Source organism: Symphalangus syndactylus, chromosome 1 (assembly GCF_028878055.3).
Source record: "Symphalangus syndactylus isolate Jambi chromosome 1, NHGRI_mSymSyn1-v2.1_pri, whole genome shotgun sequence".
Taxonomy (NCBI): Eukaryota; Metazoa; Chordata; class Mammalia; order Primates; family Hylobatidae; genus Symphalangus; species Symphalangus syndactylus.
In genome coordinates, this window is record NC_072423.2 from 97331121 (window position 1) to 97346672 (window position 15552).

At 49.0% G+C, this 15552-nt stretch overlaps 1 protein-coding gene across 4 annotated transcripts in view; it reads right to left on the bottom strand.

Moving 5' to 3' along the window:
• The window catches only part of CPT1A (carnitine palmitoyltransferase 1A), a 92844-nt gene that overhangs the window by 8627 nt on the left and 68665 nt on the right, over positions 1 to 15552 (bottom strand). For all 4 annotated transcript variants that reach the window (XM_055270798.2, XM_063644419.1, XM_055270788.2 and 1 more), the window contains 2 exons: positions 15053 to 15169; positions 11062 to 11226 (listed from right to left, as the gene is read on the bottom strand). In XM_055270798.2, the coding sequence (XP_055126773.1) occupies positions 11062 to 11226; positions 15053 to 15169 (282 nt within the window). The remainder of the gene's footprint in view (positions 1 to 11061; positions 11227 to 15052; positions 15170 to 15552) is intronic.

Sequence of the window (15552 nt, forward strand, 5' to 3'; positions counted from 1 at the left end):
AGTGCTGGGATTACAGGTGTGAGCCACTGTGCCCGGCCTGTTGTTGATTTATGTTTTCAGTCTCCGGCCACTTTTACATGTGGGTAGTTACATGGCCGCAGACAGAGGTGTCACTGGCTTCAGGAAGGGCCTGGTGGAGGTGGGGAGTCAGTTTCTAGGTTAACCAGGTTTCTGTTTCAAGATGCAACTGATACCATGACACATCCCCCCAATCCCGAGTCCAACACACCTCCACTGCATTCCCTTTAGGCTAAGGTGCAGCCTGCAGCAGTGTACAGAAAGAATGCTGTGCACAGCAGGGGATCTGCACTTGAAATGATTTAAAGGCACAACATATTGCCTGGAGCAATTCCACTGTGTCTGGAAGATGGTGAGAATGATCTGGGAGAGACTATGCTGCCGCAGAGGAGGAATGTCTTTAGCAGGAGGGCGGGATGTGGGTGGGGCCGGAGCCTGAAGCACAGCCACTGCCCCTGTTAGACGGGAAGCCTCGGGTGGGCTGGCAGATGCACAGGGAAGGTCTCTTCTGAAAGCTCCTGTTTTCTGGGTGAAACAGAAGAAAGCGGGCCTGCTGAGGGCTGGGCTGGGGAGAAGGTACTGGCAGCGGGAGAGGGGTGGCATTCAGGGGCATGGAAACATAGTGCCCGGGCCCACTGGGGTCAGCGCTCATTCATAGGGAGGGGAGACAAGCCAGCTGTTGAATGCTTTTTTTTCAGCTAGGCCGGCTCCTTGGGAACAGAATCACAGCAGCTGGAGAGCTGGGCTGAAGCCGGGAGCCTCTGCAGGCTCCCCAGGTGAGTTCAGGGGGACCAGGGAGCCGAGGTAAGGGATGGTCCCAAAGAACCATGGGAACCCATGCCCAGAGAAGAGAAAAGGGAGGGCAGGGAGGGACAAGAGGATGGGGTCAAGGAACGTGGGCATCTGGGCCTAGAGAGGACGGCACGGCAGGAGGGGCTGGTGGCCCCTGAGGCTGAGCCTTGTTGGAGATGCCGGGATACTGCAGCAAGGGCCCCTGCTGGGAACAGCAGATGGTGGATAAGGACAGAGACCGAGTCCAAGGGAGCACACGGCTGTGGGAGGAACAGCATCTGTGCGCTGCCCCAAGAGGGGGCCCGGGGCCACCAGGCCAGCTCAAAGAGGACCAGGTTCCAAGTGGGGACGAGAAGATGATAAGCAGCAGTTTATGGACCCAAATGATTCCTGACCAGACACATCCCTGGACATTAGGATGCACCCTGGCACAGGCCCCAGGGTGGCAGATCTGCCAATCTGCAGAGGACACCATGTGGCAGGCTGACACTGTCAAACGAACCCAGAAGAGGGTGCCAGAGGCAAGGCTGGGCTGAGCACAGGACCTGCTCAGCCTGGGGAAGGGGGAGCCGGACAGAGCACAGGACCCGCTCAGCCTAGGAAGGGGGAGCCGGACAGAGCACAGGACCCGCTCAGCCTGGGGAAGGGGGAGCCGGACAGAGCACAGGACCTGCTCAGCCTGGGGAAGGGGGAGCCGGACAGAGCACAGGGCCCACTCAGCTAGGGAAGGCCTGGCACCTGCACACAGGCCCAGCTGAAGTTAGGCTCCTCACAGTGCAGCCAAGGTCTCTGGAAGAGAGGAAGCCGCTGAAAGGCAGAAGGAAGTGTCCAGGACCAGGGCCCTGTGAAATGACAGCGCATCAGCCAGCAGAAAAAGGAAACTGAAGGCATCGACAAGAGCAGCAGCTTTGCAGAGGGAAGTGTCTAGAGACCGTGGGAGCACATCAGACACCAGCGCCAAGCAGCACTTGCAGTGAAGACCTGGCTGAGCCCCAGGATCCCCCTAGCATAGCTGGCCGCCTTGGGGAGCTCTCTCCCCCAACCCACAGATGCCACCAACCCTGGTGGCATGATACGACACTCAAGATTCCCTTAGGAGCAGGGGTCATAGGCCTGGGCCCTGCCATGAGGCCACGGGGCCTCCTGCTTCCCATGCTGACAGCAAACGCGCCTTTCAGAGCACTTCCTGCATCTCCTCACTACAGGGCACTTCACAGGCGCTCATGATGAAGAAGTGGGGAGAGGGAGAGAAGCAGATAAAAGGGAAAGCGGAAATGTGGCATTTATTTAATAAAGGTAAACTTGAACTATATGATGCAATGATTCATTTGAAGTCAACGTTCCAATATCAAACTTTAATTGTGTAAGTTATGAGAACAGTCATGCCTTGTGCCCACAGTTTAAAAGACAGTCATCTAAAAAACTTCTTGGCAAATGCATTGAATATTAGTGTGCAAGCCCCATTTGAGCTCAGGTGCCATCAAAGAGCCAAACCAGGTTACAACTGCAGCACCCTTGGCCCACTGTGACCAGCCGCTGTCAGGAGGATGGCCCTTCGCTGCCACCAAAACATCTCCAGTTTCTAAGAAGCAGGATTCAAAGACAGTCTATAGCTATACTGACATATATGGCATCACACACTAGCACTGTTACTATGGGGCTAATGATTCAGGTTGGTAGGGCCTGGGGATTTTTCACCTAAAAAAAAAAAAAAAGATTCCAAAGCAGAAGGCAAATAACTGCTGCAGACTAGAATTAACACCACTGTCTAGTGTCAGCATTTAATCCGTATTCAATATTCAATATTCAGCACTGATTTACTGATGCTCCCGGCATAGGCAATACCGTTGTAAGACAGATCATGCCTTTGCCCTCAATGAGCAAACATTCTAGCAGGAGAGAGGGACAAACAAAAAAATTGTATCACATCAAGTCAAGCCACTGAATAGAAATAACACAGCAACAGGGAACAAGGGAACAGAGCAATGGGGGAGGAGCTCCTTTTTTTTTTTTTCCTGGAGACAGAGTCTCACTCTGTCGCCCAGGCTGGAGTGCAGTGGTGTGATCTCAGCTTACTGCAACCTCTGACTCCTGGGTTCAAGCAATTCTCGTGCCTCAGCCTCCTGAGTAGCTGGGATTAGAGACGGCACCACCATACCTGGATAATTTTTATATTTTTAGTAGAGATGGGTTTCCCCATGTTGGCCAGGCTGGTCTCAAACTCCTGACCTCAGGTGATCCACCTGCCTCAGCCTCCCAAAGTGCTGGGATTATAGGCGTGAGCCACTGTTCCCAGCCCAGGTAGGGGCTACTTTAAAAAGGAAATGGTAACATTACTGCCCTAATCAACTACATCGCAATTTGGCTGACAGCAGCTGCCCCGGCAGAGCAAGTGCAAAGGTTAAGGCAGGAGGGACCTTGGCATACATTAAGAGCAGCAGAAGGCCAGTGTGGGAAAGCAGGATGAATAAGGCTGAAAGAGGTATTGGAGAAGGGTGGAGGGACAGACCAACAGCTGCTAACCTTGAGGAGATGTGAACTTGGTTGGGAAATGTATATTTATTTTAATTTCCTGTAAGCTCAAACTGGAAGACAGCACTTAGAAGCACAGGCAATAAACCACAGTAATCACTGGCAGTGCCTGTGACTTTGACTAGAAAATCACAGGTGTTTTCATGTCAAATTATGGTTGGTACAGTATCTATCCCAAGATCTTATTTATACTCATCACTACTTCAATATTACAGCAGTTATCACACCCACCACCCGATCTTATTATTTAATGCATCAATAAAGAATTATACTTACTGTGCCACGAATATATGTTTAATGTTTCGGCATATGCACTTATAACTGGTTACTCTTGTAACCTTGTGTATTTCATTTTATGCTTTATAAACATTAGTCTGAGAAGGGGTCCCCAGGCTCTCCCAGGCTGCCCAAGGGGTCCAGGGCAGAAAGAAGGTTCAGAAGTTTGGAAGAGACCCTCAGGGCCACAGCAGGGGTTCTGGATTTATGCAAAACCACAGGGAGACTCTGCAGCTCCTAGCTGGGTTGAGATCGGTCTGAATGTTAATTTTTGAATGAATAAATCTGATGTATACTTTTAATAGATCACTTTAATAGATCTGTCATTTTTATTTTATTTTTTATTTTTTTGAGACAGAGTCTCACTCTATTGCCCATGCTGGAGTGCAGTGGTGTGATCTCAGCTCACTGTAACCTCCGCCTCCCAGGTTCAAGGGATTCTCCTGCCTCAGCCTCCCAAGCAGCTGGAATTATAGGTAACTGCCACCATGCCTGGCTAATTTTTTGCATTTTTTGGTAGAGGCGGGGTTTCACCATGTTGGACAGGCTGGTCTTGAACTTCTGACCTCAGGTGATCCACCCGCCTCGGCCTCCCAAACTGCTGGGATTACAGGCGTCAACTAACACGCCCGGCACTCCAGCCTGGGTGACAGAGTGACACTCCGTCAATGAGGAAAAAAAAAAAAAGAAAAGAAAAAGGAAACTTCACACCACCACCTGCTAATATTTTGCATTTATCCTTTCTAGACTTTGCACATAATGAAGCAAGAGTTGGGAAACTTCTGTAAAATGCAGAACAGGCTCTGCGGGCCAGGCGCTCTCTGTGGCTACTACTCCGCTCTCCCACTGGAGTGAGAACAGCACAGACAACACGTGAAAGCCAGGCGTGGCGTGCCCAGAACGCTTCACTGATGAACACTGAGACTTCACGTAATTTTCACATGTCACAAAGTATTGGTCGCCTTTTGATTGCTTTTCAACTATTAAATATGTGAAACCATTCTTAGCTTTCTAAGCCATAAAAACAAAAACGAAAACAAAAACATGCGAAGTGCCAGGTTTGGCCTATGAGCCACAGTCTGCAGATCATTGTAAGAAACAACTGACTTTCATATACTGTTTTATGACTAAATATTTTTCCGTATAATATGCCATAGATGGCCGGGCGTGGTGGCTCACACCTGTAATCCCAGCACTTTGGGAGGCCAAGGATTGCTTGAGCCTAGGAGTTCGAGACCAGCCTGGGAAACAAGGTGAAACCCCATCTCTACAAAAAATACAAAAATTAGACGGGCCTGGTGGTAAATGCCTATAGTCCCAGCTACCCGGGAGACTGAGGTGGGAGGATTGCCTGCACCCACTCAGGTCGAGGATGCAGTGAGCCGTGATTGTGCTACTGTACTCCAGCCTGGGCAAGAGTGAGACCCTGTATCAAAAATATATATACACATATATATGCTATAGACATCACTTAGTAGCTATATAATATTCCACTGTATGAAAATACCATATTTTAGTATCATGAAAGGAAGATTCACTCCGCCGAAAGGAAAGGATTACGCTGAAAGCTTTGTGCAAGAAGCTGCCTTTCCTTTTGTTCCCAAGCAGAGTGACGGATAAAAGGCGAAACATCTCCACTCTGTGTTCACCGGGTTTTGTGTAACGAATACATAACTGACGATTCCCCTACTGCCGCTTTTCTCTTGCATCATGGGAATTCCGCAACGTGGCCACGCCCTCCCTCCTTCCCCTCCTGCCTGCTTTTCACTTTAAATACTGAAGCCCTCAAAACCACCTTTGGAGAAAGGCACAGGCCTGTCTCCCGGGCACGCATCCATAACCTTGGCAAAATCAACTTCTAAATAAATTGAGACCCGTCTCAGACACTTTCTGGTTTCCAGCATTTTTTTTTTTTTTTCTGTGAGGCGGAGTCTCGCTCTGTCGCCCAGGCTGGAGTGTAGTGGCGTGATCTCGGCTCGCTGCAAGCTCCGCCTCCTGAGTTCACGTCATTCTCCTGCCTCAGCCTCCAGAGTAGCTGGGACTACAGGCGCCCGCCACCACGCCCAGCTAATTTTTTGTATTTTTAGTAGAGATGGGGTTTCACCATGTTAGCCAGGATGGTCTTGATCTCCTGACCTCGTGATCTGCCCGCCTCAGCCTCCCAAAGTGCTGGGATTACAGGCGTGACCCACTGTGCCCGGCCTACCAGCATTAACTTTTAAGATTTCTTCTTCTTCTTTTCTTATTCTTTGAGACGGAGTTTTGTTCTTATTGCTCAGGTTGCAGTGCAGTGGCACTGTCTTGGGGGCTCACTGCAACCTCCACCTCCCACGTTCAAGTGATTCTCCCGCCTCAGGCTCTTAAGTAGCTGGGATTACAGGTGTGCACCACCACCCGGCTAATCTTGTATTTTTAGCAGAGATGGGATTTTACCATGTTGTCCAGGCTGGTCTCGAACTCCTGACCTCAAGTGATCCACCTGCCTAGGCCTCCCAAAGTGCTGGGTTTACAGGCACGAGCCACTGCACCTGGCCAGATTTCCTCACATTTTTACAGTAAGCTTGCTCACACATGTTTTTTGTGTACCTGCCCTTTTTCATGGATCATGTGCAGGGTCAAAGTTATTCTTCCCCGATGCATGTTTCCAACTGTGTGGTCTGTGCTGCTCCCGGGCCTGTCATGGGGCCCCTGAACTTATTAAAACGATTCCCAGCTGCTGCTATGAACATCCCTGCCTCAGTCCACCCTCACCAACATGAAAAAAAGCCTTTACCAACCCCATAGGCAAAAATCTAGTCTTGCTCAAGTTGCACTTGATAGATTCTTGGTAAGATTAAGCTTATTACCTACACTCATTGACTGTATTTTTCCTCTCTTGTGAACCAGTTTCTGCTCTGACTCCTTATTTCTCTTGGATTGTTTTTTTTTCCAAAGGCAACCACTTAGCCAGATTTCCCAACTCCATTTACTCACCAGCTCCCTGTCCCCCACTGATGTCAAATGCTCCCTTCATTACACGTTATTTCCCGGGCCTGTTTTTGTATGAGGACTGCAGCATTTTATTTTTATTAAAAACACTTTTTTTAAAGATAGGGTCTCACTGTCATCCAGGCTGTAGTGCAGTGGCACGATCACGACTCACTGCAGCCTCCACCTCCGGGGCTCAAGTGATCCTCCTGCCTTAGCCTCCGAAGTACCTTGGACTAAGGGCATGCGCCACCATGCTGGGCTAATTTTTTTTTTTTTTTTGTATTTTTTGTACAGACAGAGTCTCCCCATATTGCCCAGTCTGGTCTCAAACTCCTGGACTCAAGTGATCCAACTGCCTCAGCCTCCCAAAGTGCTGGGATTATAGGAGTGAGACCACTTTAATCACAACAGTCTTCTAACTCCTACACTTTGAGTTTTAGGATTTGAAAAAGTACATGTCCACCTCCCCCTGTGCCGCCTCCGCCTGATTGCTTTTCTTTTCAAAAATGTTACGGGTGACTCTCAAATGTTAGTCTTTTCAAGCTTCAAGATCAACCAGGCGGCCGGGCGTGGTGGCTCATGCCTGTAATCCCAGCACTTTGGGAGGCCGAGGCGGGTGGATCACAAGGTCAGGAGATCGAGACCATCCTGGCTGACACGGTGAAACCCCGTCGCTACTAAAAAAATACAAAAAATTAGCTGGGCGTGGTGGCAGGCACCTGTAGTCCCAGCTACTCGGGAGGCTGAGGCAGGAGAATGGCGTGAACTCGGGAGGTGGAGCTTGCAGTGAGCCGAGATCGTGCCACTGCACTCCAGCCTGGGCAACAGAGCGAGACTCTGTCTCAAAAAAAAAAAAAACAAATCAACCAGGCAAGCTCCTCTCCTGAAGCCCCTGCCTGACCTCTCACTGTGTTCATATTAAATGTGTGAACTGGGCCAGGCATGGTGGCTCACGCTTGTAATCCCAGCACTTTTGGAGGCTGAGGCAGGCGGATCACTTGAGGTCAGGAGTTCGAGACCAGCCTGGCCAACATGGTGAAACTCCGTCTCTACTAAAGATACAAAAATTAGCCAGGTGTGATGGTAGGCACCTGTAGTTCCAGCTACTCGAGGGGCTGAGGCAGGAGAATCACTTGAACCTGGGAGCTGAGTGAGCAGCTGAGGCTGCAGTGAGCCCAGATCACGCCACTGCACTCCAGCCTGGGCAACAGAGTAAGGCTCCGTCTCAAAAAAAAAAAAAAAAAAAAAAAAAAAAAAAAAAAAAAAAAAAAAAGTGTGAACTGGGAACATCCCTTCCTCTATGGTTCTGAAGTTTTTTTTAATCCAAAATCATGGCTTTTTCTTCCTCTCCCTGGAGAGGAGTTGGGGGGCGGGTGCTCCTCGGCCTTCTTCCCAGAGTCCATCTGCTTTATACATGTATGCCTGGAGGGTGGGGCCCCGGATTCTCGTTTCTATTACATTCTCTTATTATATTTCCCACGTGGCCATCGTCCTTATGCAAGAAAGCTGCTGGTCTTTGTGCGACTCTGCTCTGGGCCGGCTCACTGAGTGTGCCTCTTAATCATCAAAGTCTTTCTGCTGTTCCATCTCCTGAGCAGACATAAATGTTCCTCCTGCCCAATTACCCTGTCAGCTGCTGGAGGCATCCTCATCTTTCTTGTTTTAATGGGACTGCCTCCCACACTTTTACGTTGAAGCAGTAGCTAGCTATTCATACACGATGCCATTTATCCTGTTAAGGAAAGAGCCCTAATACTAAGCCCCTTGACCAAGAGCTCTTATCAGGAATGGATGCTGAACGTGAAACGTCTTCTTAGGATCTGTGAAACTCACTATCTAGGCTCTTCTCTGACCCAATAGTATGGTTTAGTGTATGACTGGATTTACTGACACAAAACCAGCCTCTCACCACTGGTGTACGCCACTGTCGGTGACTATTCTTTTCCTACAGTGCTGGATTCTGCTTGCTAAGATTTTATTGAGGGTCTCTGCACTTCCATTCATGAGGGAAGCTGGTCTGTGCTTCCTTTTTCTGTGTTTAGCTGCAGCACAGTGGTGAAAGCCACAGGTTGTGGAACAAGCCTGCCTGGTTCCGATCTCAGTCCTGCTGCGTAGGAGCTGTAGCCCTCAGGGAAGATGCTTCACCTCCAAGTGTGGAAGGCAGAGATGAGATGCCCTCCTCGGGGCTGTCCTGAAGTTTCGCTTGCTCCTGCCAAGTACTTGGCACAGTGGCTGGTGCCCGTTGCAGCTCATTCCCACACCCGGGCCACGTGGGTTCTGGGGAGCAGATGGGGTGGCTTCATTTCTTTGTGGAGTCTCTGAGCTGCAAGCTCTTTGGAGCCACGAGCGTGGCTCCCTGACAACCTCTCACTTTGGTCCATGGACCAGAGACCTTTTCAGGCTTTCTACCTTGAGTCAACGTCACTAATTTGTACTGCTTGCAGAACAGTCATTTCATCAAGTTTTAAAATGTACAAAAATGGAGCGTGGCATTCCCTTACTAAACTCCTGTGTCATGCACTTACTTGCAGGGAATTCTTTTAAAAGAGAAAAAAATTTAAAAAGATAAAATAACATCCTTTCTGTATGTGAGGTATCAACTGCTTGCATGCCCTCATACTGCATATTTATGGGCAAAATCTGCTCATCAATTCTCAAAATCCAGCTCATTGATTCTGAGATGCGATGCCTCTATTCCATGTCACCTTTTAATCACGTGATCTTTAGTCAATGATCTGTCACAGACAGGAGCTTGTCACCGCGCTCCTGGTGCTGTGCCCAGCTGCTTTTGGTTTACGCATAGCGAGCATGTTACTTGGGAAAGCAAGGCTTCATAACTGTGACAGTCTTTAGAGAACTGTATTAGCATGCATTTTAAATATGATTTTGGCCCATGCATTCCAGTTCATCTGATATTAACACCGCCTCTTACTTCTCTGTAACTGTTTTCTTAACTTTAGGTGGAGAGGGCATAGACTCTGGAGCCACTGGCCAGCTTTATCCCTGCCTAGTGCCACCCTGGCAAGCACCTGGTCTCTCTGCACCTGTTTCCTCATCTCTAAAATGGGGTAACAAGAGTTTCTGGGGCATAACGGGGACTTGTAAATTTTTAAAAATGGGATAACAAGAGTGCCTCCCAGGTGGAGAGACAGTGAAGAGTGATGTACGTGATGCACCAAGCAAAACTCAACAATGGCACAACCGTTACCAAGGTTGTGGGGGGCAGTGCCACACGCTGCATATGTGTACAGCACTCAAGTTTTAAAACAAGGCCGGGCACGGTGGCTCACGCCTATAACCCCAGCACTTTGGGAGGCCATGGCGGGTGGATCACCTGAGGCCAGGAGCTCGAGACCAGCCTGGCCAACATGGTGAAACCCCGTCTCTACTAAAAATACAAAAAATTAGCTGGGCATGGTGGCACACACCTGTAATCCCAGCTACTCAGGAGGCTGAGGCAGGAGAATCCCTTGAACCCGGGAGGTGGAGGCTGCAGTGAGCCGAGATCATGCCATTGCACTCCAGCCTAGGCAACAAGAGTGAGATTCTGTCTCAAAAAAAAAGTTGGGAATATCTCAAGCCAATGCCATGATGACTTCTGCTGTGCCCAGAAACCAAGGGCCCCCTCTCTGGGATGGAATGCTCCCTCCAATGGACAAGAAGACCTATTTATGTCCCTGCTAGGGGTGCAGGCTGCTCCTCCAACAGGGGTTGCCAGGTGCAAGCCAAAATATGGCCAGTGCTCAGAAAAGGGAGATGGAAATGCCACGTGTATACAGGGGATCCAGCCCAAGGCACCTCCAAGTGGCTGGAGTTTCTCCTTTTATGGAAGGGGATGTCAAAGGCCAGAGACGTTAAGTAATTTGCCCATAAACATCACTTAATAGCTATATAATATTCCACTGTATGAAAATACCATAATTTAATTTAGTATGGTGAAAGCAAGATTTACTCTGCCAAAAGGAAAGGATTAAGCTGAAAGCTGAGTCATGCAAGAAGCTGCTTTTTATTTTGTTCCCAAGCAGAGAGCGACAGATGAAACGTGGACCATGTCCACTCTGTGTTCACCTGACCTGTGTAAAGTGCAGATTTACCAAGCGCCAGACGAATACGTAACTGACTATTCCCCTACCTGCCCACACTATTTCCACTTTAGCAAATGCTAGGATTCGGGGCTTATTTTGGGGCTTAACTCTCCCTCTGTACAGTGATGAGATCTCACTTTGTCCCCATCCCCTAGACTCTCCCTCTCCCATGTCAGCTGGGAATCTACGCCTGCTGGAGGGGGATTTGCGAACTTCGCCCACGTGCGTGGTTAAACACCCCACGCCACCCGGGCCCCGGAGACCGCAGGGGGCTGTGCTTCTCCTATGCCAGGTTTCGGGCCTTCCCTCCCCACTAGGTGAACAGTCTTGGGCACGTGTAGGAACCCCCGAAGTGCTCATGACAAAACTCTAGGTGGTCAGCTCTTACCTTGTAGTGTGCCAGCTGGAGGGCCAGCTGCACAAAGGCGTCTGGGCTCGTGCGACATTTCTTGATGATTCCTTTACCAAAGGCAACGAATGGGAAGGAATGGAAATCCACGTCGTTTGCCAGAAGATTTGCGGTGTTCAGGGAGGTCTCTATAACCTCTTGACACTTGACAGAAAGAAGAAAAAGGTTTTACGGAACGAGGGGAGAAAAGTACTGACGCACACCCAGAAGGAAATCGGAGGCTGGCTTTTAGTGCAGCTACAAACTCGGTACTGGGAAGTACACAAAGGTTTTCCTGACCTAGAAGCCCTAGTAAGTTAGGGGCATGGCTCCCTGACCCTGGAGGAGCAGCTGCAATATTATAGTAGGTAGCTGGTCTGACGTGAGCAGGCCAGGAGAGGGCTTCCTCCCACACACACTGAGAATGTCAGGCGACCATCAGTGATGGTCAGGTGGTTGTGAACTGTCTCTCTAAAATAATAATCGGTCACAGGCGGTGCCAGGGAAAGGCAGTCTCCCAGTAGACAGAAATGGAGCTGGTGACCAGCAGCTTCCCGATAAGATCTCAGGCGTTGGGCGAGTGGGCTCAAGCATGCGCAATGAGAGGCAAAATGGCGGCGTTTAACTGGAGTATGACCTTCCTCTAGGAATGCTAGACAGGCAAGGGAAGAACACCTCAAGTGAGCATGCGCACAACTCCAGTGAACACACTACGCATGCTCTCTTCCCAAACGCTGGCAGCCACCGTGCATGCGGACAGCCCACAACAAGGGAGTAATCGGGAGAAGTAACATAAGACCCTGGAAGCATGCCAATGTCTAAAACCTCAAGTCAAGAGGTCAAACCTCACACTTGATCTCCCAAGTTGGCCACTTGGCCCTCTTCCAAATGTACTTTCCTTCCTTTCGTTCCTAAAGTTTTAAAATAAACTTTCCCACTCTTAAACTTGGTCTCTCCTGCCTTCTGCCCCACAGTCAAATTCGTTCTGAGAAGGCAAGAATTGAGGTTGCTGCAGACCCGTACAGATATGTTCTGCCGCTAACAGGAACACGGGTAGGGGACGGGGGCACCCTGGCTTCCAGTGAGACCCCAAAGGGTGTTTAAAATAGTCATACGTCATCTTAATGAAGCCCATGGTCAACACACAGTGGCAATAAGAAACACATTTTTTACTTTTTATTATTTATTTATTTTTATTTATTTGAGACAGGGTCTCGCTCTGTTGCCCAGGTTGGAGTGCAGTGGTGCCAGCTCTGCTCACTGCACCCTCTGCCTCCCTGGTTCAAGCCATTCTCCTGCCTTAGCCTCCCGAGTAGCTGGGACTACAGGCACTTACCACTATGCCCGGCTAATTTTTGTACTTTTAGTAGAGATGGGGTTTCACCATGTTGGCCAGGCTGGTCTCGAACTCCTGACCTCAGGTGATCCACCCACCTTGGCCTCTCAAAGTGCTGGGATTACAGGCGTGAGTCACCACACCCGGCCGAGAAACACATTTTTAAAAATAAATCTTAGGCAGGGCGCGGTGGCTCATGCCTGTAATCCCAGCACTTTTGGAGGCCGAGGCGGGTGGATCACGAGGTCAGGAGATCGAGACCATCCTGGCTAACATGGTGAAACCCCATCTCTACTAAAAAATACAAAAAAAATTAGCCGGGCATGGTGGCGGGCGCCTGTAGTCCTAGCCACTCAGGAGGCTGAGGCAGGAGAATGGCGTGAACCCAGGAGACAGAGCTTGCAGTGAGCCCAGATCGCGCCACAGCATTCCAGCCTGGGCGACAGAGCGAGACTCCATCTCTAAATAAATAAATAAATAAATCTTAGAAAATAAATGGACAACCATTAGATGAAATATTCAGCACTAGAAATAAATGAGCCATAAAACTATGAAAAGACTTGGAGGAAATTTAAACGCTTATCACTAAGTGAAAGAAGCCAATCTGAGAAAGCTACACACAGATGACTCCAATTACAGCAGCAACGCTTCATCCATGTGGATCCATTCTAAGACCCCCCGTAGACGTCTGAAACTTCAGATAGTGCCAAACATTATATATACGGTGTTATCTCAATCTCATAACCAAGACAGCCACTAAGTGGGTGGCACCTACGGCACAGACACACTGGACAAAGGGATGATTCCATCCTAGGTGGGACCGCACAGGACAGCAGGGGCTTTCATCACACTACTCAGAATAGCATGCAACTTGAAACTCATGAATTGTTTAGTTCTGGAATTTTCTGTTTAATATTTTCGGACCTTGGAATTGAAATCTCAGAAGGTGAAACCTCAGCTAATGGGGGGAACTACTGTGTGTGACATTCTGGAAAAGGTAAAACTATGGGGACAGTGAATATGATTCGTGGTTGCCAGGGGCTAGCAGGAAGGAAGAATACATAGGCGAAGCACAGAAGATGTTTAGGGCAGTGAAACGATTCTGTATGTCACCGTAATGGCAGACACAGGGCATTGTACACGTGTCAAAACCCAGACAATGTACAACACCAACAATAAATCCACCATGGACCTTGGTTGGTGCAGGTGTGTAAGTTGTAACAAATGCATCACTCTGTTGGGGATGTGGATAGTTGGGGAGGCTGTGTGTGTGTAGGGAGAGGGGTGTGTGGGAACTCAGTTTTGCTGTGAACCCAAAACTGTTCTAAAAAATAAAGTCTGTTAAAAGAAATTTTTAAAAACTAAGTGGTAAGTGACTTGGTGAGCTACCAAGACTCTAAGCCCAAGTACTCTGCAGAGGTTACAGCTCTCTGCAGAACCACACCAGCCCTGCGGCCACAGGGCAAGCAGAAGCAATGGGCTAAGACCACAGCACACAGTACTTCACTACGTGGAAAATTATTTCTGGCCCAGGCGCGGTGGCTCATGCCTGTAATCCCAACACTATGGGAGGCCAGACGGGTGGCTTGCTTGAGCTCAGGAGTCTGAGACCAGCCTGGGCAACATGGCGAAAACCTGTCTCTACTAAAAATATAAAAATTAGCGGGGCGTGGTGGCATGCACCTGTGGTCCCGGGTACTCGGGAGGTTGAGGTGGGAGGATTGCTGGACCTGGGGAAGTTGAGGCTGCAGTGAGCTGTGACCACACCACTGCACTCCAGCCTAAATGACAGAGCATGACCCTGTCTCAAATAAATAAATAAATAATTTTAAAAAGAAAATGGTGGGCCGGGTTCAGTGGCTCACGCCTGTAATCCCAGCACTTTGGGAGGCCGAGGCAGGCAAATCACGAGGTCAGGAGTTCGAGACCAGCCTGGCCAACATGAGGAAACCCCGTCTCCATTTAAAATACAAAAATTAGCTGGGCATGGTGGCAGGCGCCTGTAATCCTAGCTACTTGGGAGGCTGAAGCAGGAGAATCGTTTGAACCTGGGAGGCAGAGGTTGCAGTGAGCTGAGATCGCGCCATTGCACTCCAGCCTGGGTGACGGTGTGAGACTACGTCTCAAAAAAAAAAAAAGAAAATGGTATCTTGGACTTGGACTCCAGGGAATTTCTCCTTGGATTAAGTGAACTAGGATTTGGTATTTGCAACCCTAAAATTCCCTCCCAAAAGGGCTCCTGTGAATGGGCTGCCTCTGAGCGTGTTTAAGAGGTGCCAAAATGAATTAAACTTTGAGAATTATAAATTAGCAATTTAGAGGCTTTCAGCTCTAACCTATGTGATTTTGGCTTTTAGTTTTTGATTATGAGCATTTTGTAGATGTCTAGTTAAGTTTGAGCCGGAAATCACACTGACAATCTTAGCCAGAAGCTTCAAACAGAAGAAGAAATATTTACCGAGGCTTCCGAGGCAGCAGGAGCTGTGACAGCCCCGCAAACCTCACGAAATTCCCTGAGCAAACAACTTTCAGCCTCAGTGGTCTTCAACTGAGCTCATGATCGGGCAGGAACTACGGTTGGAAAATTCATCTGTAAGACTTCAGATGTGTTTCCCATCCCAGGTAAGCAACAATGGTTGGATAATCCGGACTTACTTCCCCCGGGATGTCCCACTGCAGCCTGGTGGGGTACGGAATGTTCGGATTGGTGTCGCCTTTGCAGTGCCCATCCTCCGCATAGCCCAGCTGGAGGCTGTCAGTGGACATGACATACTGTCAAAAATAGAACAAAATTATTAAAACTAACAGTGGTACATAAAACACATTCACCTCCAACATGAACAGAGGGTTGTTCTTTGCAGAGATGTTACAAAGTTTGAACCACAGCTGTTAACGCTTCCAGTATGCTCAGCACCTAATGAGGTGGATCTTATCTCCATGTCAGATGTGACAGAGAGAGGACAGACGAGGGCTAAGGGCTTGCTCAAGTTTGTGATGCTCTCCTTTCACTGGCAAGTAAACCTAAGCCAATTTATTCAACGGTATTTATTGGGCACCTACTATGGGTCGGAACCACTGTAGCACCAGTGGCATCCAAGCCCTGGTGACAGCGCAGACAAGAACTGTGTTTTGTGAACAAAACAGACAAGAATTCT